The following is a 27,470-nucleotide window of genomic DNA, read 5'->3' on the forward strand; positions in this document are numbered from 1 at the left end:
AGAAAACACCGAGTTAGAATGCGATCATAAATTAAATGTGTAATTGCAAAGCGGAGAGAGAGAGAGAGCGGGGTTGGGGGGTGGGGGTGTTCGTTGGGAAGGAAAACAGAGGAGAAACAGAGAGCTCTGGCTTTCGAGGTTAGAAAACAGAGATGCAGCCAATTTTACTTAGAAAAGGGACTCAAAATGGGTCTGAGAGAGAGAGAGAGAGGGGATTGTGGGAAACATTGAGTCCCATATGGTTGTTTTATAGTAGTTGTAGAGAAAGAGAGAGAAGAAAGCATGCCCCAAGTTCTAGTGGGACCCTTACGGCGTTCCCCACGGAATCCCCCGTCTCCCTCTTATAAAATCCCCGTCCCCCCCCACTCGCTTTCTCATCCCTCTCTTCTCTCTCTAAAACTCTCCTCTCCCTCACCGCAAAAAAGGAAAAAAAAAAATCCACAGATCCGATCAGAGAACCGCACTCCGAATGGCGCGTGAGGAGTACGTGTACATGGCGAAGCTGGCCGAGCGCTACGAGGAGATGGTCGAGTTCATGGAGAAGGTCTCCGCGGCGGCCTCCGACTCCGAATGGCGCGTGAGGAGTACGTGTACATGGCGAAGCTGGCCGAGCAGGCCGAGCGCTACGAGGAGATGGTCGAGTTCATGGAGAAGGTCTCCGCGGCGGCCTCCGACTCCGAATGGCGCGTGAGGAGTACGTGTACATGGCGAAGCTGGCCGAGCAGGCCGAGCGCTACGAGGAGATGGTCGAGTTCATGGAGAAGGTCTCCGCGGCGGCCTCCGACCCCGAATGGCGCGTGAGGAGTACGTGTACATGGCGAAGCTGGCCGAGCAGGCCGAGCGCTACGAGGAGATGGTCGAGTTCATGGAGAAGGTCTCCGCGGCGGCCTCCGACTCCGAGGAGCTCACGGTCGAGGAGCGCAACCACCTCTCCGTCGCCTACAAGAACGTGATCGGGGCGCGCCGGGCCTCGTGGCGCATCATCTCCTCGATCGAGCAGAAGGAGGAGTCGCGCGGGAACGAGGACCACGTGACGGCCATCAAGGGGTACCGGTCCAAGATCGAGTCGGAGCTCTCGTCGATCTGCGACGGGATCCTGAAGTTGCTCGACTCGAGGCTGATACCGGCCGCCGCGGCCGGGGACTCCAAGGTCTTCTACTTGAAGATGAAGGGGGATTACCATAGGTACCTGGCGGAGTTCAAGACCGGGTCGGATCGGAAGGAGGCCGCCGAGAGTACCCTCACAGCTTACAAGGCGGCGCAGGTTTGTGATTTTGTTGCTCTATTTGTTTGATGGGTATGTGTATGTATTTAGATCTGTGTTGTGCGCTTATTAGGCCGGCCATCCACGCCGGAACTAGGGGATTTGAAAGAAATTTCTTTCTTGTGACGCCACCCAAGAATCGAATCCTGTCAATTGCGTGGGAGCAAGCCCACCAACCAACCAGACTAACCCCTTGGGCTTGTTCTGGTCTTTATTAGGGGATGTGTACGTGGATCTGCGCTGTGAGGTTATGTATGTGCGCAATCGGAAGAACATTTAGAGGATTTTTACCTTGTTTTTACTGAGTGTGCTCTGGATTTTACGTGGCTTTAGATCTACTTGATAAGTCTCATTAAATTGATTTTCTGGGGATCATATTAGTTATACTGGTTCAGATCTAACACAAAACGTTAATACAGTCGCGATTTATGATGTTTGTAACACAAGTTCCGAAACATGGGGCTAAACGTTCCGAAATCTGGTGGATTTAGCGCTCGGAAGAAATTGAATGTAATAACCGATAAATGAAAGATATAGAGAAAGTAGATTTTTTTAAAAAAACCCAGGTGTCCAGCTTACGCGTACTTCGACTAATCCTGGAGGCCCAACAATCCCACCGCCCGCATGCCAGGGAACCGTATTGAAGCTGGAGTAATTGCTCCATGTGGCCTGCTCCAAATTAGTTGATAGCACTTTTGTGGTTTTCGATCTTGAGAAGGAGCAAACCCCTAAGTCTCAAGCCTTGACAACCAGGCCAACCCCTTGGGGTTATGACAGAGTAGAGTTTTGGCCAGAGAAAATGTTAGATAATTGGTCTTTGTGCTCCTATGAATTTGTCTTACATTAATGGATTTGTTGTATTATTAGATCTTTTAGCTTAAGAAAAAAGTACATAGTAGTAATATTCATACAACATTTGTGTTAAGTGGAAGACTAATCATATTTTACTACAATATAGGGCTTAAGGCGTACCTGCTGTATCAAACCATTTAAAGATAACTTGGAATTTTTTGCAGTTAAGGTTAGATTGTAATCAAGATGAGGAGCCTAAGGAATTGAAACACTGAAGTTCATGCAACTACAATTCTGCATATACTTCTGAAAGTACTTAAAGAAAATGTTTCTAGTCCAAAGTCTGTTGTACACATTTTAACATTTTGTTGTCCTCCTAGCCTGTGTATTTGTATCTTGCTTGGTTTAGGCACAAGTTGTAACCTTTTCTTTTGTGCATTCGAAAGAAGTTATGGATGGTGGTATAGGAAAAGTATTGGGTCATTCTCGCATTGATAGGACTTGCAATTTGCTTCAAGTCGCAATGGAGTGTGGGATAAGTTGATCCATTCATTGGTTGCTTCTTTGTGTAAATTGTGCCTCTCTTCTTTTTTGTTCGGCATTATATTTATGGAGATCTTTGTTTTCAGGATATTGCGACTGCTGAACTTGCTCCAACGCATCCAATCCGGCTTGGGCTTGCTCTTAACTTTTCTGTATTTTACTATGAGATTCTAAATTCTCCTGACCGTGCTTGCAACCTTGCCAAACAGGTGAGCTCTTTTGAATTTGGCACTTCGTTTTCTTTTTCATAAGCGAGGTGGTGCAGTTTTAACAATGAAATTTGAAAAGATTTCCTTTCTGTATTTTTCTATTAAGATATCCCGAATCTATGCACCCTCTAGAGCCTAGAGGTCAGGAGACTTATTGGTTAACCATTTGTACAATTCCCACTGTTGCATATATCCTCTTATTTAACCATCTGTCGTTGGCTCATATCTGTTTCTATACTGCATTTATCAGGCTTTTGATGAAGCAATTGCTGAATTGGATACCTTGGGAGAGGAGTCTTACAAGGATAGCACCTTGATTATGCAACTTCTTAGGGACAACCTCACTCTGTGGACCTCAGACATGCAGGTTTGGCTCTGCTTCCATGCAATGTGCAATTTTAGCCTTGTGTCCATCTCATTTGTGATGCGCTTCTACCTGTCAATTGTTTTTTCCAACCTTTGTTTCTTGTCCTGTTCCTTTTATTTGTTGGGTAGTTGTTTTTGACTACTTTTGTTTCTTGTCCTGTTCCTTTTGTTTGTTGGGTAGATTTTTTTTTTTCATGCTTGCCTGAGCTGTTATTTTGCTGAGTGGAACATCTTTTTCTCTTTAAGGAAATAAACTAGAAGCCTATGTTTGTTATTTTGCATGGACTCGGATGCCCGTACCTGCCCAACCTCAAATTTCCTAAGCTTAAATCTTAGGGTATTGAGAATCTGAGATATGTATCCAAAAGTTGCATATGGGTATCAGGACAAGTCCTGAATGCTTGTCTGCATTTATCTTTACAGAATATATGCTTGGGCTGTTTGTTGCATATACTATAAAAGCATAGTTGGAAATTCATATACTTAAGGAAATTTTTGGAGTAAATCATTTTCATCGAGCATATTCCAATTTAACATGTTTGGTTAATTTTGAATTTCTGTTTCTTGCCGCAGGAGGACGGGGCAGACGAGATTAAAGAAGCCCCCAAGCCTGACGATGAATCGTAGTGTGGGGCACTCCTAAACTAGGGTCTCACTTCTCCCATGTTTGTTTTTGTTAGGAGAAGATGATTGTTTCTGATTTTCCTGTCATTCTGAAATTTAATCATTCTCGCTTCTAATAGGGATGAAACTCGAAGGTACTGATGTTGTTTACTTTGTTTGGTTATGAAGGGTTTATTTTCTCCAAGGAGATTGGAGCTTTATTTCGGTGGTGTGATAGTATTCCTATTAATTTTCCATATTTGGTTTTACCTTAGAGCAAGTCCATTAGATGAGCTTAAATACATTTTTTGCTATTTTATCTAAGAGAAATATAAAAAAATAGTCTACACTAGATGAGTTAAAAGAGTAGCTAAAATGCATTTATGAATAGTTGTTCTCTATTTTTACCTATGCACTATTCATACTCCTTTTCTTTTTTAATTATTTCTCTCTCTCTCTCCTCCCTCCTTTCTCCTCTTTTTAAACAATATAGATAATAAAAAATAAGTGAAAAATATATATTTTAATTGGAGTAAGATAAAATAGATAGTATTGGTGTAGTGTTGAGGAAGATGTGAATATGTAAAATGAAAAAAGTGCCCTATTGATCAATATTTTTACATTTTTATTGGTGTACATGCTCTTAGCTTCCGATCTCACGCCTGACAACTAGTATATCTGTCATACGGATGTGATAGGGATTGTGTATATCTACTAGCGTGACCTCACAAACTTTTAGTTGGCAGGCTTTTCTTTTCGTTCTTTTTGGGTAAAAAGGTATGCTTGTCCTTGACAGAGATTGGTCGAGAAAAACAGATTCACGTGGCCGACCTCGGTCTGGTTTGGAAAAATAGGCAGGCTTCTTCTTGTTCCTTGCCAAGTGGTGATTTTCGCCAGGTTTGAGTGCGCGTGCCTTGCCATAGTCCACTGTGTCTCGTAATCACCCGGTGTGGTTAAAGGCGTACTTCTAGCATGTTGGGGCAGTCTTCCCAAAGTCTCCTTCCTTCAAATCTCCTCCTTGTGCAAATTGATAGAAGAAAAAGGGTAACAAATGCATGAAGCCCCTGCTGTTACGTTGTTGTTTCTGGGAAGTGTATTTTCATACAGCAGTTGGTTTCTGCCTATGCTGTCGTTGCAAGGTTTTCCTTTTTGAGTGACAGGGTCGGCTTTGGGCATGCGCTGATGATACGCTTGCCTTGGGCCAAATTATTGGCTCGTTTGGACCTTTGAAGAATTTTGACGTCGTGTTTTTTTCCCGGCCTGCCTTTACAGACTCTCATCCCTCCACAATCCAGTCCTAACTTTATTTTTTTCCTTTTTTGGTTTTGTGTTTTTTTAATTTTAATTTTCAATTTTTATTAGATCCGCGCTATATTTGTTTTATCAATCATCGAGTCATCCTCTAAAGGAATCTGAAAAAATAAAAATATTATGAGCAAAATCATAAAAGTTTACGAACGACCAAAACAAATACCACAGCTGTTTTTTCCCCCTAAGGTGATGAACTTTTTAACATCGATCAACATTTATGTATTTTTTTTATTTCTCTTCTCGATATAAATGATTAATTCTAAAATTACGGTTAGAACATAAGCAAAGAGTAATAAAATATTAAAAATATTATCAAAAATATTATACTAGACAACAATATTTTCAGAAGAATGGAGCCTTATTAGATCAATTAGGAAACCAATTAGGGCTAAGCTCAATTGATCAGACTCTTGCACCTCACTAGAAGTTTAGAAGTTTGAATTTTTCACCTTCGTGTGACTGTGTGAGTGCTATTTCTTTAAAGGGATTTTTATTTCTTTCTTTATTTCTTTTCTATGATGTGCTTATTTCTTGTATTGATTAAGTTGTAGAGTTTGGTTATCTTATGAACTCTCATAATTGATGTAATATTTTGGATTTGTGTTTTACAGTTTATATATGATGTAAATGATCGCTTTTATCAATTGAAAAAAAAATAAAAAATTTCAACTAATAACCCAATCAAAAGTCCAACCGTTGGGAACCACTACCGAGTGCAATGGATTGTCTACCGCTCCCTTCCTTTAAGGAGACGGAGGTTCGAGCCCCTCCGTGCACGGTTTGAAATGAAGGTTATGGATAGTCCCAATACTCATTGTACTAACCTAACAAATCTCGCTAACTATACCGTTTGGTTAAAAAAAAAAAAAGGGGAGGGGAAAATGACGGAGTCCAAACTTTGATTAGCCTTTGACTCTTGCCGCTCACCACTGCAGTGGGGGTCGCCGTAAAACCTAACACCTCTCTCTCTCTCTCTCTCTCTCTCTCCCTCCTGTTGTTGGCCGCCTCTCCCAGCTTAAATCTTTCTCTCCTGTCATTCATGGCGGAAGCCGATTCCGCAAAAACCTTAACCTTATCCGAGGTACTATACCTACATTTACCTACATTTTTCTGTATTCATATACTCCTTCTGTACTCACTTACCAATTGGAATTTATTTATTTATGATAAATAAAAAAGGAATTCGTTTCCGTATCTGTTCTTGTCGTATTTATTATTATGCTCGTGGTTCATTGTTTGTAATTGTGAGTATTTCCTGCTTGTTTGAGTGCATTTCAAATTACTTCGAAATTGAGGATCAAACTTGGCTCTTCCTTTCGATCGGCTTTTACTTGAATGGATTGGGCTGCTGTAGATACGTTGATTAAATTGAACCCGAAGAAGGCACTTAGATTTCTGGAATTTTGACAAGACATTTAACAGCCTAAAAGTTGTACATTAGGTGTTAAAACCTAATAAAAGATGTCGGAGTATTGAGATTTTAGACAATACAGAACATTTTATACACCTACAAGGAATGAGAGACATTTGAGTAATATTTGATTCAGTTTAGAAGAATGCAATGTCAATGATAGCTTTTGGTAATTTGAGGGTGTCAATTCCGTTAGAGGTTGCACACAGGCCTGGTATTAGTTTATATTTGAGTTTTACACTACCTTATTCTCCTAAAAAATTATCTCTCTGGACAGTTAGCAGCATCTCAAATAAGATACCCTCCTAATTGTGGTGGTTCGGTAAAGAAATCGAGCCAATTTGTACCATGAAAATTTTGTGATCATGGGGGCCAATATTTATATAGCCCTAGCTCACTCTCAAATAGCTCCATATTCTGGAAGTAAACCCATTGCATTTTTAGGAGTGTTAAAGTATTAAAACGTTGAAAGTGATTCAGGTTCCTAGGAGGAATCTATAAAGGCAAGTTAACTAGTTACAGCTATGGTTGCTCCCCGTGGTTTAATTTCTGGGATCTCCCACCGTCTATGGAAGTATATGGGGTCTATTGCATTGAGATTCTGCGGAAGCTGGCTTGAATTTGGAGGTTTGTATGCTAATGGTTGAGGGGAATTTTTGTCTTTGAGGCTTGCTCATGTATTTATAGAACTGTTTTTGACAACAGACTAGGTTGTTGATCTTTTTTTCCTATATTTCTTTCTCCTATCTTGCTTTTCTATATATTCCTTGTCCTTTGAGTGTCCAGCGTATCTGGACCTTGTTTAGTTATTCAAAGTGTTACCGCTTTGCTTAAATTTTGGGGAAATATGTTTCGCAATCATGTCATATACTCCCAATTCTTTTTAATCTATCTCCTGTTTGATTAGCTCTATCTTGTGTAGGCTTACAAATGCTGTTGGGCCCCTCCCTCTGATTAATCCGTTGGTTTAGGCAGTCCCTTTGCTTTTATTGCAAATAGCTTCTGTCTAGGTTTCTGCTTAGTTCTTATTTAAATTCTTGCACGGAAAACTGCACATTCATTAAGACTGCTCGCATCTCCTGTATTATCTGAATTTTGCAGCTCAAATAAATACTGCCTAGTGGCTCTCGTCAATTATGTTAGGTTATTAGAACCCAGTCCTGTCGTCTAAGATGGTGCTGATACCGACTGGCAGCTGTGGTTAGCTGACGCTAACAAGATGTTTACGCTAACGAGGTCTCTTCGTCTTGGTCTAAGTTCAATCGTGTGCATGTATTGAACTTTATCTTGTACATACCCATATACAGTGTGATAACATGAGATGACCCTGTGCCTCTCAGCACGTGCTCTTTCATCTTTTCCTGTACGTTATCAGTAGTGGTTGCTCGTGGTAAAACCTTGTCTTTTGATGTTCTGAATTGCAGGAGTATATGTTGAAGGAGAAGGAAGAGAAGCTGGATATGGTTACAAAGCCTGCAGAAGAATCTGAGATGAAGAACACTGACAGTGCCGCCGCTGAAGAAGTGTCCAGTTCAATAACTGATGAAACCCCTGTTGTTGGCAGTAGTAACGATGTTGACTCTGCCGCTGCTGATGAAAGCAGTGCAGAATCTAGTGCTGCAGCTGAAGAAAGCAATGAAACCACTCCTAGTGCAGGGGAGGGTGACAGTGAAGCCACAGAGGCTGCTGCTGACAATAGCAGTGGAAATGCTGAACAAGAAGACTCTAGGGATCAAGAAGGTGAAGAGACACCGGAGATTAAGGTAAGCTTGATTGAATCATAATCTTGACTCTTATCCCGTCAGTGTATTCAGTGACGGTTGCATGGATGTCTTTCATTGCTGGAAACTTTTATTATTTTGAATATCATGAACAAGATGTACCATAAGACAACGGGTAGAATCAATGCCTTTTACAGAAGCAACTGAGAAAGGAAGGAGCCGGGTAGAACTATGGCGTACATGAATTTTTGGGTTGAGTAGTAAATAGTTTCTTGGTCTTCTGTTGGGTTGAAGTATTTGTAGTACTGAAAGTCAAGGTATCTTTTTTCTCTGAGCCTATATAAAAGACCCACTACGTACGAGTATTCTTTATTTTTTATGATGGTCAAAGTGTGGGAAACTTTGCTACATAATCTCTTTATTCCCACTTCAAGTTGTCCAAGTGACCTACCTCTCCTATATGTGGAGCACTATTTTCTTCTCCAGTTCGCCTTATGTTTCTCTGTTCCTTGTGTATTTTGTTGTTATCCACCAGCTTGAGACAGCACCAGCAGATTTCCGTTTCCCAACTACAAATCAATCTAGGCATTGCTTTACCCGATACATCGAGTATCATCGGTGAGTCAATCGAAATCCTATATACCTGAAAGTTTGTGTTTCTGAACTTGGGCACTGTTCCTTTTCCTCATAGCTATTTTCTTGGTCTCTCAGTTGTGTAGCTGCAAAAGGGGAAGGTGCTCCTGAATGCGACAAGTTTGCAAAATACTATCGCTCTCTTTGCCCTGGTGAATGGGTACGTACCTTATGTGCTTTTGCATGCCCTTAAGACCTTCTGTGTTGGAATTGTTTCTACCATCTTGCCAATTGATAGGACATTTAACTTGCATCTGCTCCACTCATTTTATTTTGAAAACGGGCAATTGATTCGGCTGTGATATATTACTTTTTTGGGAGCATAAAGGTGAACTTCATTACTAAATATTGAAGGAACAAGAATTAAAGATTCAAATTAACAACCCCATTAAAAGCATCAGGAAGGTTAACTTGAACAGCCAGAGCTAGAAACAAGTCAGTAAACAATGGTCACAATACTATGTAAAAGTCGATGAAAGTACTACTTGACTTCATTATATGGCTTTCCTAACGCAGGTAGATAGATGGAACGAGCAGAGGGAGAATGGTACCTTTCCAGGTCCACTGTAGAGGGTGCCTGCTGAAGAAAGTATATCTATGGTATTCAGATTTCTTGGATCTGTCAGATGAATTTCACAAAATGAGAAGCTCAATAATTTCCGGCAAACCTCTATTTAAAGTGGTTATTTATTTTTTCCGACTTTTCTTGGAACTAGTTTTGAGTACAGAAACACAAATGTTGCACTCGTGACGAAGATGGAACTCTCTTTCCATCAGTCTTTTAAAGTTCGATTTGTTGTGAAAGTTGTGACGACGACATGTCACCGAGAAGCAAATACGTAATCAGTGTCCTACATTTTCTATTCTTCACGTAATAAGAAGTTATTGCCGGCGGGATTATCATAGTCTGGTTTTAATTAGCTTGAGAAGTGGATGTGTGGTGTGTTGAATGACGATGTAGACGCGATGGTGGTATCTTACTTCATGAGTTACCTGGTAGGAAAGTGATGGTTTCAATGCCCGTCTTTGTGACCGTTTCCCTCCCCTGTTTAGGGTGATCCCTTGTTCTCTGTATCTTGTTTCAGCTGGTTTCCGCATTTGTAATGCATTGGAGTTCCCGTTTTTACAAAAAAAAAAAAATGCCCCGAATCAAATCATTGGCCCTGCCAAAAAGTCTTATAAATTCTGAATAGAAAATAAATTACTACTTTCTAATTGGAATTTAATCATGCAATTTTATGGCATCTAGGAGGAGCATTTTCAGTGAAATTTAAACTCTGACACATATTGAAGTTAAATTTGAAGTCTCAACAAACCAAAATTTGAGATTTTGTTACAAAAGTAATTTCACAGTTGCACAAAGAAATATAAATTTTTACCAAATTGCCCGCGTTTTTTGTTCTCCACCATAGATAATCCACATTATTATTATTTTTCTGATATCAGCAAGTTCCATCACTTCCCTTAATAGAATGTTCGATTCATATCATGTGAACTACGCTAGGAGTAATTATTCAACGCTCCTGAAGTATAACAAGGCATTGCCTACATGGTACTTTCAATCATTTACGTTGCGATAAACTATGCGGTAGAGACATTATCATTCACTTTAGTTAGGTGGTTGGGAGACAAGGAACGACCCACATTGTGTGGTGGCAAACTTTTATTCGTAGGCCAATTGGCATTACGCTAGTGCTTAAATCTGTAGAAAAAGAGAACAGAGGCCAACCACATAAGCCTAAACGTAGCATACAATTCCATGGGGCATTGACGAGTTACATCCTGGATTTAATTACCCATAACCACATAAACGAAGTTGAAAGGAAAAAAACCACCCACACAACAGAAAAAAATGTAGAAATACTGTCAAAAACATCAGATAGAGAAAACCCAAATTTTACTTCATAACACCACAATTTTACTTACTACTACTAATAACAATCATCCACCACCATACTACTACTTACTTTCAAAGCATCTAAACAAACCCTAAATCTACTTATGACTACTTCACTAGATTGGCCTCACAAAGCACCCAACCATTTCGGAAAAAACTAAGCCTTCTCAGCCTCACCCCTGATCCTCCTTGCAAGCTGAACATCTTTGGACATGATGGTGACGCGCTTGGCATGAATAGCACAAAGATTAGTATCTTCAAACAGCCCAACGAGGTATGCCTCTGCTGCCTCCTGCAATGCCAACACTGCATGGCTCTGGAACCTCAGATCCGCCTACATGCACCCGAAACACAAATTCAGTAATAACGTATTCGGTTCGAGCAATTTGGTGGGTAAGAAGGGAAAAGAAGGAAAAGTGTCTAAATGTGCGGTTGCTCAATGCGGCAAAATATGGTTTATAAAGGAGAGAAATTGACAAAATTGAACTCTAATGTTTTCAATGGTTCGCATTCTCATCGAAACAAGGCGGGATTTGGCAAGGAACAAAACTGACTCTATTCATTGTAAGACAACGATCTTCTTCATAAACTAACATGATAGAACTGGAGATGGTTTCCACAATTTGCAAACAATGAAACCATAACGAAATATAAAATGAAATCATCTCACCTTGAAGACCTGGGAAATCTCACGAACAAGCCTCTGGAATGGAAGCTTCCTAATCAGGAGATCGGTAGTCTTCTGGTACTTGCGAATTTCGCTGTACATCATACCACCAATATCACAAATTCAGCATGTAGCAGACCGAACCCAACTCTGGCTTCGCCAGGGTTCGGCTTCGCCAAGACACGTCAATCGTCGGCTTTTTCTTCACTTTGCATTCGGCAACAGAAAGAACCATGTCAAGCTCGGCCACCTTTGGGAGGTGGTCCCTTAGACCGTTTTTGCTTGGCTTAAAGTCCTATCAGGCTCGGCTACCCTTTTATGCTCGGCTCCCTTTTATGCTCGGATCCCCTTCAGGTTCGGCTACCCTGCGCGGCCAGTCGGGCTCGGCCACCTGCACACTCACGTGTCGCCCCGCATGTTGAGGCGGTTACGCCAAAGGATAATCATGAGCGCACGTGGGATGTGCCAGCTCATGCCAAACGGTTACCAGATTCGCCCCGGTGACGTCATGACGACGTCGCCTGACCCGTGCAAGGCACATGCCTGTGCTTGGAGAGCAAGTCAAGGAAACTCTATAAATATTGAAGGAGAACGCCTCTGGAGAGGTACGCACTCCCTAACGCGAATACTCACTCAAAACCCTAGTCTCTTTCCTCTCTTCCTACACATACTTATCCTCTCGCCGGAGGGCCTTGCCGGGCAACCCCCGGCCAGGTCTTAGTCGTGCGCTCACTGTGCAGGCGGCGTGGAGAAGGCTAGGTAACCACTGGACCAGCGGAGGAAGGACTCGAGCCAGAAGAGATCACGGGCCACACAATTGGTGAACCCGACGTGAAACTCCTCAGCCTCTGATCCAAACGGCTCAAACGCTCTTTCAAATCACCTTCCTCTCAAAAAGACGAACGAAAACTCAGCGGCGATGGGCGGAGATCCACCAAACGTTTCAGTTTCCGGAGCCAAAGACACCAGTGGAAACGCGATCCTCCCACCGTTTTCAGAAAGGCACATGTCCATCTCCCTACCACCAGAATCTGGGCTCTCGCCGGCCGCAGACGACATAACAACGGCCTACATCCGCCTTCTGCAACGGCGAGACGACGAAAGAGACAACGAACTCGCAGCACTGAGGGCGGAAGTGGCCCAGATGAAGCAACATATGCAGGACGCAACCCCAGCTGCCTCCAGATCCGCCGGAGGCGGACGACGAAAGCGAAGAAACTCTCTTCCCCTTCCTCCTCCTCCTCCTCCTCCGCCGCGGGAACACACCAACGAGGCGGGCCATCGCGTCTCCGTCAAAGACCGCCTAGGGTTTACGCCAGAAAAGGGAGACGCCCGGGAAATTATCCTCTACAAACGACCTGCAACATCTGGTACACACCATTCGAGGCCCCACCACGAGCGGACCCACACCAGGGACACCGAATCATTCACGAGCACGTATTCGACTGGTCGCGCGGAGTTCTCTCGCACAACGGCCTCGCGCCGTAGCCGAGACTCCAGGCGTCACGTCTCTGAACGCCTCGGGGGAATACCACCAGAAAACTTGGATAATGAAAACGACGATCGGCGGAATGGCAAAAGCGTGCGGATCGAAGGGGCGGAGGATGGGAACAAAACCTATTACGATAGAGAGAAGTCGGTTGACCACCCCCGTAGGGAAACAACAGACCTGCGGGACAAGCTTCGCAGCCGTGTACGCGAGAAAACCTCAGAAAGAGAGAAGCACCCAAAGAGGCCGCGGACGGAAGAGCTAGGCAAACCACCGCGCCCTGGATTCGAACGGCAACTAAAAGACCTCGGTATCTCACCCATCACCTCCCACATCATCAACACTATCGCCGAACCAAATTTCCACCTACCAAAATTCACCAAGTTCGACCCAAGCACCTGCGAAGCTTACACTCACCTCATTCACTTTCGCCAAACCATCGAGCTGTGCACTACAAAGGACGAGATTAAATGCAAAGCGTTCCCATCCAGCCTCGGCTCTCTTGGACTCCAGTGGTTCAACAAATTGCCCGCTGGATCCATACGGAACCTGGCTGACCTTGAACGCGCCTTCAATACCCGCTTTATCACCAGTAATAGAACGGCGAAGGAGCCTGAATCCTTGACCCAGATGAGGAAACTCCCAAATGAAACGCTCAGGCACTACGCGGAGCGATACTGGCAACTTTTCAATGAAATTCCCGGAATCGACGAGTATTGGGCCGCGCGCACCTTCAAAAATGGGTTGGAATCTGGGAGCAAAATACTCGACGAACTGGCTATTCGACCTCCACACGGCATGGGAGAATTGATGCGTGTTGTAGAACGATTTTGTGCCCTAGAAGAGTTCTACGCAGACCGGGCCGCTCAGGGGATCCCCAACTCAACAGCCTGTCTTCCAACGACAACCCCTCAGCTGCAGACGCCAATCGCAACTCAACAATCCCATCCAAAGAAGCACGTCAACAACATCAAGGAAGGGAAGAAACGCCAGCCAAAGGAGCACGACTATGTGGCTGAAACCACCCACTTCAAAGAACCCATCTGGTCCTTCCTAAAGGAAATCATGAGGCAACCATGGTTTGAGTGGCCGCAGGGCAAACTGGGCACGGACAACGGCCAGGCGGATCAGAACCCAAGAAAGAAGTGCTCATACCACAATGAGCTCGGCCACTACACAACGGCATGTGCTCCATACAAAGCATTGTTGGAACGACTGGCAGCCCAAGGCCATCTCGACCAATACATTGATCGCGCAAAGACGCCCGCCCACCCACCTGTCGGAAATCCCAACCCCAACGAACCGCGGCCGACGATACATGTCATCCACGGCCCAATGACAAAGGAATCGGAAGCACATCTCAAAGCTGACCTCGATCGCGCCTCCACTTCTACACAGGTGCTTGCGGTAAGACCCGGGTCAAAACGCCCGCGTCCAGACGAAACACCCAAGTGGACCATCACTTTCACGGAGCGCGACCTCGAGTTCGTACAAACCCCGCATTCCGACGCACTTGTCGTTACCGTGCAAATCGGAGTCCATGATGTTAAGCGAATCCTCATTGACCAGGGAAGTTCAGCAGAGGTGATGTACTATGATTTGTTCAAGAAACTCGACCTTCCAGAGTCGGCCCTACAACCCGCCGAAGTCCCTCTCATTGGATTCAACGGAACACCAGTCTGGCCACTCGGACGAATCTACCTTCCAGTCGTAGCAGGTTCAAAAACATTGACCGTCGAGTTCATCGTCGTCAACGTGCCAAGCCCGTACAACGCAATTCTTGGCCGAACCTGGCTTCACAACATGCAAGCAATCGCTTCAACCTACCACCAGGTTGTCCGCTTCATCGGCTCCGGCGGACGACAAGAAGATCTGAGAGGTGACCAAGTAGCCTCCAAAAAATGCTACGTCTCGGCCGTCCACAACTCAACAAAAGCCAAAGAAGTACAGTGGGTAGAGGTCCCCGACATGGCCGTGATCGACGACGTCGGCCAGAAGGCCGAAGACAAAGCAGAGGAGGACCTTGTCGAAATGCCAGTCAACGAGGATGGCTCCCGATTTTTCCTGATCAGCTCTTCCATCAGCGAGACCGACCGCGAAGAAATATTTCAGTATCTCAAGGAAAACATAGAAGTCTTCGCCTGGACCCCCAACGAAATGCCGGGGGTCGATCCAAATTTCATCAGCCACTCTCTCAACATCAAGAAGGACGCAAAACCAGTCGTCCAAAAGGCAAGGCGCTCCGCAGCCGAACACGCCGACGCCGTCATCGAAGAGGTCAAACGTCTGCTGGAAGCAAATGCAATTCAAGAAGTGCAATACCCAACATGGCTGTCCAACACCGTTGTCGTTAAGAAGAAAAACGGCAAATGGCGAGTCTGCGTGGATTATACCAATCTCAACGACGCGTGTCCAAAAGATTGGTTCCCACTTCCAAAGATCGACCAACTCGTGGATGCGACAGCAGGCCATGCTCGGCTAAGCTTTCTGGACGCCTATCGTGGCTACCACCAAATTGCCATGGACCCTGACGACATGGAGAAAACTGCTTTCATCACGCCTTATGGCATCTTCTGTTACCGCGTCATGCCCTTTGGACTCAAGAATTCTGGTGCAACGTTCAACAGAGCAATATTCAAGATGTTGCAAGAACAAATTGGCTACACCGTGGAGGCTTACATCGACGACTTGGTCGTCAAGAGCAAGCAGGAATCCAACCACTTGCGAGACTTGGCGGAAGTCTTCGAAATCCTCAAGCACCACAAGCTTCGACTAAACCCAGAAAAGTGCGCATTCGGAGTAAGCGCAGGAAAGTTCCTCGGGCACCTTGTCACTCGAAGAGGTATTGAAGCCGACCCTAACCAAATCAAGGCTGTTAAAGAATTGCGTCCACCAAGAACAATCAAGGAAGTACAAAGGCTCACCGGGATGGCAGCCGCTTTGAATCGATTCATTAGCAAATCCTCGGACAAGTGCCACACGTTCTTCCATGCCTTGAAAGGAAAAAGCCGGCGCAGCTTCGAATGGACCCCAGATTGCGAATCTGCTCTGACCGAACTCAAAGACTATCTAAATTCCGCCCCGCTGTTGGTGAAACCTAAAGAGTTCGAAACTCTTTATCTCTATCTTGCCGTGTCCGCCCACGCAACAAGTTCCGCGCTCATACGGAGGGAAGGCACCGAAGACGAACCCATCTACTTCACAAGCAAGACGCTCCTTCCAGCTCAAACACGCTACCTACCACTTGAAAAATTGGCACTTGCTCTCGTCACAGCGGCCAGGAAACTTCTGCCTTATTTCCAATCACATCCCATCGTCGTCTTAACGGAGTACCCGCTCAAAGCTATCTTTCGGAAGGCAGATCTCTCCAACCGCGTATCCAAATGGGCTGTCGAACTTGCAAACTTCGACATCAGCTTTGAGCCACGAACAGCAGTCAAGGGCCAGGTCTTGGCCGACTTCATAGCAGAACTCATCCCAGAAGACACAGTGGCACTCAGTGCCCCTACCCCGACGGAAGTTGCAGGTACCAGCCCATCAACCAAACAATGGCACCTTTTTCAAGGAGAAACTTGGCGGCTTAATGTCGATGGGGCTTCCAACAGCAACGGAGCAGGAGCTGGGGTAGTCTTGGTTTCACCTTGTGGAACACTTCATGAAAGCTCACTCACCATCAACTTCCCAGCCACCAACAACGAAGCAGAATATGAGGCACTCCTCGCCGGCTTACGCTCAGCCGTCGCAATGAATGTCACCAGCCTCGCTGTCTACTGCGATTCCCAGCTCATCGTCAATCAAGTACTTGGCGACTATGAAGCTCGGGACCCTCGAATGATGAAATACCAAGCTGCCACAGCCAAGCTCATCTCCCAGTTCCACAATTTCAGCATCGAACAGATCAACCGGGAGCACAACGCTCACGCGGACGCACTTGCAGGCCTCGCCTCGGCATCCACAGCCTCAGAATTCAGAACCATCAATTTTGGCAGCATCGACCGCCCTTCCTTTGAACCCACTTCAGAGGTACTCAATGTCGAACTCGGTCCCAGCTGGATGGATGAGATCGTTGCGTTTCTGAAGCACGACACTCTACCCACAGACAAGAAGGAAGCTTACCGTGTAAAAAATAAGGCCGCCTACTACTGGCTTTCTGAAAGTGGTCAACTTTACAGGAAATCCGTCTCCGGGCCGTACCTCCTCGTTGTACACCCCACCCAAGTACCTGAAATTCTTACAGAACTTCATTCAGGGAGTTACGGCTGTCACTCTGGCGGCCGCTCCCTATGTCAACGCGCCTTGAGCCAAGGCTACTTCTGGAAGAACATGAAGAAAGACTGCGAGGAAGTTGTCCGCAAATGTCGACCGTGCCAGCTGTTTTCACCTATCCCGAAAAAGCCGGCCCAGGACCTCTCACCCATCACCAGTCCTTGGCCTTTTGCCCAATGGGGGCTTGACATCGTGGGAAAGCTGCCTACGGCTCCTGGAGGCTTCAAGTTTCTGATTACGGCAACAGACTACTTCTCCAAATGGGTTGAAGCTGAACCTCTCGTCACAACAACAGAGGCTGATGTTCGACGATTCGTGTGGCGAAACATTGTTACCAGGTTCGGTGTTCCATACGCTATCGTCTCCGATAATGGAACTCAATTCGTCGGAAAGGACCTCACAAACCTGTGTGCGGAATTTGGGATCCGTTTCTTCAACTCCACCCCAGCCTACCCACAAGGAAATGGCCAAGCAGAGGCCACGAACAAAACCGTCTGTGCCGGTATCAAGCGTCGACTGAACTCCAAAAGAGGAAAATGGGCTGAAGAACTGCCACGCGTTCTATGGGCTTACCGATCAACACCAAGGCGATCAACGGGCCAAACACCATTTTCGATGGCATTTGGCATGGAAGCCGTCATCCCACTGGAGTCCAAGTTTCCAACTCTCCGGACAGAAACGTTTGACCCCAAAACAAACGACGACGCCATCGCACAGGAGCAAATTTTGGCAGAAGAGAAGCGTGATGACGCTCGCCTGCACCTTGATAATTACCAGCAACAGGTGGCCAAGGGATATAATCGTGGAGTACGGATCAAAAAGTTCAAGCCGGACGATTTGGTTTGGCGAAAGGTTGTACAAGCCAGCAAGAAAACAAAATTCAAGCCTAACTGGGAGGGACCTTTCCGTATCATCAAGATTGCTGGTGAAGGTGCCTACATGCTGGAGGACATGAATGGGAAAGTTCTCACTAACCCATGGAATGCACAGAATCTCAAAAAGGCGTACATGTAGTTGAAATCCCGAGCAGTGTGCCCCATGTTCGGCAACTGTCTATCCTATTTTCCTTTAAGCTGGCCTCGGCCAAAGTCTTTTTATTTCAACTTGTACTTGCATGATTAAGAAATCCAAGCAATTTTATCTCTGAGTATGTCATTTGCAAACACCAAACCAACTTTTTCTTGTAAAACTTTTTCCTCGGCAAATCTCAGCCGACCACAAACGTTGACCTCGGTCACACCCACAAACGGCTACTCTGCCTCTGCTTCGGCCACTATTACTGCCCAAGGAAGCAAAACGGACATCAGGTCCACCGAGCCCAAAGATCCAGTCTGGCTGGAATTCGGGCTTCGGCTCGGCTTGGCAAGACTTCGAGGTCGGCCAAAGCCTGGTTACACTCACCTTTCGCTGAGTAACCACCCCACACCTCAAGGACACTCAACTCTGATGGCAAACACAACAACATGATCGGCACATTCTCCACCACTCTTAAACTACTTTGGTCCAAGCTCGGCAAAAACCAATCAACCACAGGCATTGAACCAACATCCATATTATTTAGCCGAACATAAACCAAAGTGGAGGCTACGGATATGTAAGCAAAGACGGCCAAAATCTACCAAAGCATGAAGACATTCAAACAAAATCATTGCAAGATGAAACTTCACTTCCATTTCATACAAAGGTAAAGTACACACTTGGAAAAAAAAACACTGAAGGTACGGCCAAAGTTCCTACAACCATTGTACAAACTGAATAAACCCCAAGATCGAAAACCATTCATAACCAAAAAGTCCTTTAAACATCAAAAAACAAGTCAAGCTTGGGGAACATCCTCCTCAGCCATTGGAATGTCAGCCTCGGCAGCAGTCTCTGTTGCTTTCTCCAAATCAGGAGTCGGCTGCTCTGTGTCAACAACCACCTTCCCCCCACCGGAGTCCCCAAGACCACCAGCGTCAGTCTGAGTAAGATCTTCAACTTCATCATCACTATCGGGGAAGTCCTCGGGAGGTAGAGGCTCACACTCCTCGGCAGTATACGGAAGTTCAAGCTCGGGAACGACCGCCGCTGGAATTATAGACAAATCAAGCTCCATTTTCATCGCCTCACCGACGGCCTTCACGCCAGCCTTGTAACCCGCTCGGTATGCGATCGGGACCCTAGCCGTGACTTCATCATTTACCATCGATCTAGCCTCCCTTACGTACTGGAGACCAGCACGGTCGTACCCAGCTTGATAAGCTTTCTCGTCCACCTCCTTCATCCTCCTCTTCTCCCGCCTCTGGACTTGGCCAAGTTCGCGCTCGGCCTTCCTAAGTTTATCAGCCATCTCTTCTTTCTCCTTCTCAAGCTCGGCTATCTGAGCCTTCACCGTCTTAAGACTGCCTTTATAGCTTCGAGATTTCTCGCGCTCGGCTTTGAGATCATCATAAAAGCGACCGCGTTCGGCCGTCAGCAGCTCAGCCCTCTGAGAAGCTCGCAGAATTGCTTGGCCAGCCTGCATAATTTCGGGAAAAACAAACTTAACAAGCATTCTCGAATAACTTAAATAACAGAGGAAAAGATGAGCTCGGATACTAACCTGCACAACATAGGCACTTGCATGGACCAGGCTCGGCATGAGCTCATCTGGAACCTTTGCCATGTCATTTGGCAAAGCAAGGCCTTGGAGCACGGTAGGGGCTAAACCTGGCTCCAGCTTTACACTATCAATCACCGAGATAATCCGCCCCTCGGGCGTCGCATACGAAGGTGCAAATTCAGGCACAATTGCTCGGCCACCTGAACCCCCAGATCTGTCTGCTGTCTTCGACCCACCTGCAGCAGAAGACTCAGTCTGGTCCTTTTCCCTTGTGGTCGGCGTCGGCGGCCTGTTCAGAATTGCTGATGGGACAGTCTTTTGCTTCTTGGAAGCAGGCTCGGCAATAGAAGCTTCCTTTTGCCGAGCCAAGACTCCGTCCCTCAGGTTGATCTTCACAACATTCCTTCTACCCATGTCGTCGGCAAAGTCGGGTATGAGTGTTCGGAGAGGGGGAACGCTGGCGCCTTGTAAATCAAATGGCTGACTGTCTTGGAACCAGAAATCCGCGGATTTCTTCAAAGTTGGAAACTTCACCCTCGGCTCCTTTTTCTTCTTGCTCGGATTGGGAGCAACACCTTTACCTTCTCGTTCACCGGTGGCTGATTTCTTCCCCTTAGCTTTTGTGCTCGGCACTGCCTCTCTCTCCCTTCTCTTCAATTTCCCCTTATACGAAGGTATGTAGCCAAGAAGCGTCGGCGCGTCACGACAAATCTGAGCCTTCAGCGCTTCGATGTTCCCCTCTACAGCGAAGGATTGCTGCCTCTTGGTAATTGCTCGGTGATCTGTAAGGACATAAAGTTAGCCAAATAAAGCATCAATATCGCAGTGAAAGTTAAAATACGCTCGGCAAATGAAGGAGTAGTTAAATTGACCTCGAAAATCTTTTATCTTCGGCACAGAATGCAGCCTCATCGACTGATCGCCGAACTCATAATTTCCACTCACTTCGACGTAAAAATTTGCCCACTTATCAGTGTCGGGAAGTCCGTTTATCAAAGGATCTTTACCACTACGTGTCGACAAATACCTGCGGTCGGTCTTGCCGTGCCTAGACATGATATATGTATGGAAGAGATCGGCGACTGTAAACTCGAGATTATGGAGCTCCTTCAGTTTTATTGCCGACATCACTATCCTATAACTGTTTATGGCAAAAAAATGAGGAACAATACCGAACTTGGCCAGCAGCTCCCTCAGAAATGGGTGAAGAGGAAAACGGAGTCCTGCTTCACATATTGCCATGAGAGGAACCGTTATATGTTCGGGACGGTCTTCCTTCTTATCCCTGATTTTGTTACTGGCCACCTGGCTAATAACGACATCATCGGGAATATTGTACGTTCGGCAGAAGGCGTCGTACTCGTCAGGTTGGCCGCTGAAATAGTGGGCATAAGGACAAACCTGCCCTCGCTCATATAGATCAGCAACCTCCCTGTTCTCTGATGACGTTTCGGCCGGAACAGTTCGTGAAGAAGTTGTAGCCTCGGTCTGTGCTCGGAACCTGGACTCGGCCTCAGGACCGAGTTCATGCTCGGAAACGGACTCCGTACTTGTAGTAAAAGTTATCTCAGGCGCATTGTTGTACCCGCCGTCGTATTCGTAGTCGCGCTTGGCGTTGGAGTCACTAGATCCAGACATATTGGAGGCAATTGAAGAGGCCTGTCGTCGGCTTCTGTACCTCTCCACGTACGCTCGGATCACGAGGTCTGTGGAATCGTCCCCTGAACTTTCAGAGTCGGATGAAATGATGATAATCGAGTGAGCCAGACCTAACCAAGAAAAGAATGAAAATAATGAAAAATCCTCGTCGTCGGCTAGAAGACAGAAACCATCCTACGATCGGCTACCTAAAGCTGGCCCACCCTATTATCACAATCCATAGATCCATATTTGGAAAACAAGGATCCGTGTTGACATGCTCAGCCGAACACGTTGTCGGACAAACTTGTTAGACAGCAACTGAAGTTCGGCCAGACCTTGTCATCGGCCCAGATCTTCAATAACTAGAATTGGGGTTCGGTAAAACATGTTGGGGCTGAAGATGAACAGCTGCCATCTCCAGTAACCCACTGTTTACACGAAACGGGGCTCGGCATGTCTATACTGACAGACAAATCTATATCGATGGGCTCGATAAATCCTAAAGTCGGCTAAGCACAAGAACTCAGAGCAATCTGTGCTCGGAAGAACAGGTTGAAGATGAAGATGAACAGTGCGTTCATCTCCAGCGTTCATACTGCCCACTTAGAACCAGAAAGGCTTCAAAGGCCCAGAAGAACAAAAAGAATGCAGTGAAACCGTAAGAAAAGCATGGAGAAGCAAGGAACGAGTTCATACCTTGAATTTGGGATGAGATTTGGGGCTGAAACTGCTGGAAGACGATGGCAAAAGATGAACGGTTGAAGGAGGAAGCTCTGGCAATGGAATCGTAGAGAGAGAGGGAGCGTAGCTTCTCTCTCCTCGACTCACCCCTTTATATAGATCTAGGGTTTGGGATTTGAAACTCCCGCCCATCATTACACCGCCGAGCTTCTGACCATTCAGCGATTGACACGTGGCAAGAAGAGGACGACCTGCAAAGCCTGCCAACCGTCCTCTCCCTGGCCGTACCTAACCATGATGCGACACCTGGCATCCTTTCACTGAGGTTCTCCATCAACGGCTGATGTTGCTCCCCAAAAAAAAAAAAAAGAGAGGAAAAAATAGGATAAAGCACGGCTGAATCTGCCCGTTGACAAAGAAAAGCGAAGTTCGGTAGTCTTCGTGTTCGGCCAAGTCTTGATTTCAATCCCTACCTCACGCTCGGCATCAGTAGAGATTGAGGGGCTATTGTAGCAGACCGAACCCAACTCTGGCTTCGCCAGGGTTCGGCTTCGCCAAGACACGTCAATCGTCGGCTTTTTCATCACTTTGCATTCGGCAACAGAAAGAACCATGTCAAGCTCGGCCACCTTTGGGAGGTGGTCCCTTAGACCGTTTTTGCTTGGCTTAAAGTCCTATCAGGCTCGGCTACCCTTTTATGCTCGGCTCCCTTTTATGCTCGGATCCCCTTCAGGTTCGGCTACCCTGCGCGGCCAGTCGGGCTCGGCCACCTGCACACTCACGTGTCGCCCCGCATGTTGAGGCGGTTACGCCAAAGGATAATCATGAGCGCACGTGGGATGTGCCAGCTCATGCCAAACGGTTACCAGATTCGCCCCGGTGACGTCATGACGACGTCGCCTGACCCGTGCAAGGCACATGCCTGTGCTTGGAGAGCAAGTCAAGGAAACTCTATAAATATTGAAGGAGAACGCCTCTGGAGAGGTACGCACTCCCTAACGCGAATACTCACTCAAAACCCTAGTCTCTTTCCTCTCTTCCTACACATACTTATCCTCTCGCCGGAGGGCCTTGCCGGGCAACCCCCGGCCAGGTCTTAGTCGTGCGCTCACTGTGCAGGCGGCGTGGAGAAGGCTAGGTAACCACTGGACCAGCGGAGGAAGGACTCGAGCCAGAAGAGATCACGGGCCACACACAGCATTAGGAAACAAATCTACGTTGAATGAATTTATAGATAAAGCAAATTCGTTTGGACAGAAATTCCATCACTTACCGACGAGCAACAGTTCCGGCTCTGTATCGGTGGGGCTTCTTCACTCCTCCAAAAGCCGGCACAGTTTTTTTGCGCATTACCTTCAACCAAAAGAGAAAAAGAAGAAACATAGCATTTTAGGAAACCCAAATGAAGAAAACAAATTTCGGAATTGGCAAGTACAAGAAGCAAGGTTTTAAACATCGGTCCATATGTAAAGGTTTTCGAGCCTTCCAAGTTCCGATGCCATTCCACCGGAATATGTACGGTGAGATGGAAAATCGCCTTGTTATTGGCCGACTGCTTTTACGTATCAGTCCATTTCTGATACTCTCGATATTGTTATACCGCGACGGTTACCATTGACGCGAGAAGAACTAGAACTAGAACCATGTCGAAAACGATAGTTGGATAAACAAGAGAGTAGAATTAGAACCTTGGCCGCAATATGCTTCCTTAGCCGCTTTCCTCCACCAAAAGTGCGACAAGTTTGCTTTGTACGAGCCATCTGAAAATTCTGTTTTTCCATTAAATAAACAAACAAACAAACCACCAAACAGAATTCATGTCATAAAACAGAGCCACCTTAAGTCATCCTAAGGCCCCGTTCCGCTAATTGTAAAATAGCTACTAGTTATTTTTTTTTGGAAAAATGACAGCCAAGGAAGTGTTTAGATAATTAATATCCGCTAACGATATTTTTAGCATTAACAAATGTTCTTAGCATGATTAAACATTCGTTGGCTGCCATAAAACAGAGGTAACTTATAAGTCATCCTAAGGCCCGTTCTGCTAACTGTAAAATAGCTATTTATTTTTTTGAACTGAAGATGATGTATTGTAAGAGAATGACCTGTCTCGTTAAACAGGAAATAAATACTTAAAAAATAAGAACTTTAGCAGAACGGGGCTTAAACGGAGGGAAAATTTGAGCTCTAATGCAAAAAAGGTTTAGCAAATTATGAAATTTGATACCTTGTGTTGGAAGAATTGAAGGAACTCGAGAAAGAAAGAGCGAGAATGTTGCTGCTTCTTTTTTTTTTTTTTTCCCGAGAAACAAACAGAAGGAAGGAAGGAAGAGTGATTATGAAGAAGGTGGTAAGATTAGTGGCAGTATTTATAGGCTTCGTATGAGGCGGTTAGGGGCGGGTTTTTTTCCAGTTAACGTTGTGGTTGAATCGTACAGCCAGTAATGATTTACTTTGTGTTTCCTTGGTTTTAATTTGCAGAAATGATACACCCACCGAACCACACCCACCGCGCTGCCCACCGCACACTCGCCGGGCCCACTCCGGCCACCGGACGGTCGATCCGAACCGTCCAAAAATTCTAAAAAAAAAAACCGAGTGGGTTCGCGCGAGAATTAACGGCATCCGACATGTGTAAGTGCTCGATCTGAACTTCCATTTTTTAATGGCTCGGATCATCTGATTTTTGGAAGTTCAGATCGAGCACTTACACATGTCGGATGCCGTTAATTCTCGCGTAGACCCACTCGGTTTTTTTTTTAGAATTTTTGGACGGTTCGGATCGACCGTCCGATAGCCGGAATGGGTCCGGCGAGTGTGCGGTGGGCGGCGCGGTGGGTGAGGGTTCGGTGGGTGTATCATCTCTCTTTAATTTGACGGTTTGGATGTGTTCCATTAAGTTATTAGAGGATTGTGACACTAAAATTCTTGCTTTCTATTGGTCCATAATTGTGCGTTTCTAGGTAATGTATTTTGGTTTCAACTAAAATAACATTAATCGCTCATATTTTTTCAAAAGTGGTGGAGTCAATGTCGATCGTAGGGTTGACCATTATTCTTGATGTGTTTAATTTTCTGTAGCTTTATTCAACAGCTCGAATTTGCTATTTGAGGTAACTTGCAGATCGTGACACCAAAACTCTTACTTTCTATTGGTCCATAAGCATGCATTTGTATTTCTCTCTTCTTTATTATCTTAATTAAATTACCATAGATCACTCCTAATTTATAAAGTGATCCGAGTAAATCGTACGGTCAATAATTGTTTTCGATGTGCTTTCTGAAGCTTGGTTTATCGGTTTGGATGGTGCTTTCAGAGGACAATTACGGATCATGAGCCTAAAACACTCAGCTTTTTATAGGTCCAGAAGACTCAATACAAAACTCAGAGGCCAAAATAATCAAGTATTTGTATATAGCTTTTATCATAATATCATCAACTAATCCAATCTCCTAACATCCGGAGCAATAGTATGGTCCAAAGTAGTTTATAATGTGTCTTCTCCAACTTGATTTTTTGACGACCCAGATGTCCTTTCTGTTACGAAAAAAATCTAGGATCACAACTCGGGAAGCAATGGATAAAGGGCGGAGGTGCGGCGGTGAGGAGAGGGCCCTAACGGTGAAAGAGGTAAAGGGGTGGAGAGGTGAGAATTCGAGCGGTGGAGATCGGAGAAAAGGAAAAGAGAAATATTAGAATCTCACAAAAGAGATAGACAACCCTCACATTGCTCACAAAGGAGGGAGAAGATCAGTAAGGGGAGGGAGCTATTCAAAGCTGCCCATGCTGTCATAAAATCAAGTTTTTTTTTTTCTAATGTTAAAAAAATTTAACATAAATGTTCTCATCTTCTTCCTCGTACTACTTCCTTGAATCTAACTAATACTCCTATATGAAAGTTTTAATTTGATTAGTTTATAATATATTAATCAAATAGTAGAGTCTCTCTATAAAAAAAATTATGTTGATCAGGCATCGATAACTGAGTGATTAGAGAACATTATTCTTGTGAAAATGCAATGTTCTAAAAATCGCTAGGTGCTAGTCGGGCGGTCGGCTACCTTCGAGGCCTGGTAATCGGCGCATAGTAATTAATAATCGACGATTAATAGGTGCATGGCAATTAGTCAAATTCAGCCGGATAGACCTCCCAAGCGATTAATCGCCGATTAATTCAGATTTTTAGAACACTGTTAAAATGAAAGTGAAAATTTATATTTATATTTGCCTTCATAATATATTATAGTATTCGATTATGAATTGCTTCATAAAATGAATTTTGATTTGGATGTATTACTTGTCAAACTCTAGAATATGAATGGCTTGGATCTAATTTTTGGATCGGAATGAAACGCATATTAAGGGCATGGTAGGACCTGTTGTCCTTAAGTCAAAACTCTGTTAATATGGATGAAAGACATGACTATGCGCAAAAGTCCACAAATCAAAGGGTAGTTAAGTGCAACAAATTGAACGTTAGGGGATGCATCCGCATATAACCTAAACTACTTGAGTATAAATGAAGTTCACTCCCAACTACATATGACATTATAGAGAAGAGAAAATCTTCTTTACCGCTCTTCCGTAAAGAAAAAGTTACGGAGCTCAATTGCAACCATCCAAAGTATTTTTGGATGATCCAGATTGAAAACCAATTATGATCGGTAATAATTGATTGTAATTAACTTTTCTCTGAAGAAGTTATATTAAAATCTGGACCGTCCAAAACCAAAATAGACGCACAAGATTGAACATCACCATGGTAATAGAGTACTTTTGCATCAATCCATACTTCATAACACCACATTTTTACTTACTAATAACAACCATCCACCACCACCACCACCACTACTGCTAACAAAGCAACTAAACAAACCCTTAATCTACTTTAGTATTGTACTACTACTTCACTAGATTTGCCTCACAGAGACCCCAACCATTTCAGAAAAACTAACTAAACCTTCTCAGCCTCACCCCTGATCCTCCTTGCAAGCTGAATATCTTTGGACATGATGGTGACGCGCTTGGCATGAATCGCACAGAGATTAGTATCTTCAAACAGCCCAACAAGGTATGCCTCCGCTGCCTCCTGCAATGCCAACACCGCATGGCTCTGGAACCTCAGATCAGCCTACAAACATGCACCCAAAACACCAATTCAGTAACAACCTATTCTGTTCGAGCAATTTGGTGGGTAGGAAGGGAAAAGAAAGAAAACTGTCTAAATGCGTGGTTTCTCTCTATGCGGCGAAAATGGTTATAAAGGAGAGAAATTGAACTCTAATGTTTTCAATGGTTCGTATTCTTATCGAAACAAGGTGGGATTTGGCAAGGAACAAAACTGTCTCTGTCCATTGTAATAGCGATATCAAAACAGCAAGGAACAAGAGAAAA

At 45.0% G+C, this 27,470-nt stretch overlaps 3 protein-coding genes across 3 annotated transcripts; 2 read left to right on the forward strand and 1 right to left on the reverse strand.

The window, feature by feature from the left end:
• The first annotated feature begins 768 nt into the window (after positions 1-768).
• LOC131334094 (14-3-3-like protein C) lies at positions 769-3,998 on the forward strand. Its single transcript, XM_058368970.1, has 4 exons — positions 769-1,264; positions 2,686-2,808; positions 3,059-3,175; positions 3,748-3,998. Exons 1-4 carry the CDS (start codon positions 791-793, stop codon positions 3,799-3,801), a joined length of 768 nt encoding a protein of 255 aa, XP_058224953.1. The 5' UTR covers positions 769-790; the 3' UTR covers positions 3,802-3,998.
• A 1,916-nt stretch (positions 3,999-5,914) lies between these two features.
• LOC131334095 (cytochrome c oxidase subunit 6b-1-like) lies at positions 5,915-9,758 on the forward strand. Its single transcript, XM_058368971.1, has 5 exons — positions 5,915-6,169; positions 7,924-8,262; positions 8,756-8,838; positions 8,932-9,013; positions 9,370-9,758. Exons 1-5 carry the CDS (start codon positions 6,128-6,130, stop codon positions 9,421-9,423), a joined length of 600 nt encoding a protein of 199 aa, XP_058224954.1. The 5' UTR covers positions 5,915-6,127; the 3' UTR covers positions 9,424-9,758.
• A 1,005-nt stretch (positions 9,759-10,763) lies between these two features.
• LOC131333357 (histone H3.3-like) lies at positions 10,764-24,502 on the reverse strand. The gene is made up of 5 exons (XM_058367832.1): positions 24,303-24,502; positions 23,764-23,844; positions 23,349-23,428; positions 11,421-11,511; positions 10,764-11,084 (listed from the first exon to the last, which is right to left on the reverse strand). The coding sequence occupies exons 2-5, from the start codon at positions 23,833-23,835 to the stop codon at positions 10,908-10,910; spliced, it is 420 nt and encodes a 139-aa protein (XP_058223815.1). The 5' UTR covers positions 23,836-23,844; positions 24,303-24,502; the 3' UTR covers positions 10,764-10,907.
• Between the last annotated feature and the right edge of the window lie 2,968 nt (positions 24,503-27,470).

This window comes from Rhododendron vialii, chromosome 7a, assembly GCF_030253575.1.
Source record: "Rhododendron vialii isolate Sample 1 chromosome 7a, ASM3025357v1".
In the NCBI taxonomy this organism is placed as follows: domain Eukaryota; kingdom Viridiplantae; phylum Streptophyta; class Magnoliopsida; order Ericales; family Ericaceae; genus Rhododendron; species Rhododendron vialii.

What these genes read in the sequence shown, in the direction of transcription:
- LOC131333357 (XM_058367832.1), bottom strand. Translation starts at nt 23,835, where the DNA reads ATGGCTCGTACAAAGCAAACTTGTCGCACTTTTGGTGGAGGAAAGCGG. An exon ending in GGAAGCATATTGCGGCCAAG is followed by an intron (nt 23,429 to 23,763) that starts GTTCTAATTCTA and finishes TTTTGGTTGAAG; the next exon opens with GTAATGCGCAAAAAAACTGT. An exon ending in AGATTTCCCAGGTCTTCAAG is followed by an intron (nt 11,085 to 11,420) that starts GTGAGATGATTT and finishes GGGTGCATGTAG; the next exon opens with GCGGATCTGAGGTTCCAGAG.
- LOC131334094 (XM_058368970.1), top strand. Translation starts at nt 791, where the DNA reads ATGGCGCGTGAGGAGTACGTGTACATGGCGAAGCTGGCCGAGCAGGCC. An exon ending in CTTGCAACCTTGCCAAACAG is followed by an intron (nt 2,809 to 3,058) that starts GTGAGCTCTTTT and finishes TGCATTTATCAG; the next exon opens with GCTTTTGATGAAGCAATTGC. An exon ending in TGTGGACCTCAGACATGCAG is followed by an intron (nt 3,176 to 3,747) that starts GTTTGGCTCTGC and finishes TTCTTGCCGCAG; the next exon opens with GAGGACGGGGCAGACGAGAT.
- LOC131334095 (XM_058368971.1), top strand. Translation starts at nt 6,128, where the DNA reads ATGGCGGAAGCCGATTCCGCAAAAACCTTAACCTTATCCGAG. An exon ending in AAGAGACACCGGAGATTAAG is followed by an intron (nt 8,263 to 8,755) that starts GTAAGCTTGATT and finishes GTTATCCACCAG; the next exon opens with CTTGAGACAGCACCAGCAGA. An exon ending in CGATACATCGAGTATCATCG is followed by an intron (nt 8,839 to 8,931) that starts GTGAGTCAATCG and finishes TTGGTCTCTCAG; the next exon opens with TTGTGTAGCTGCAAAAGGGG.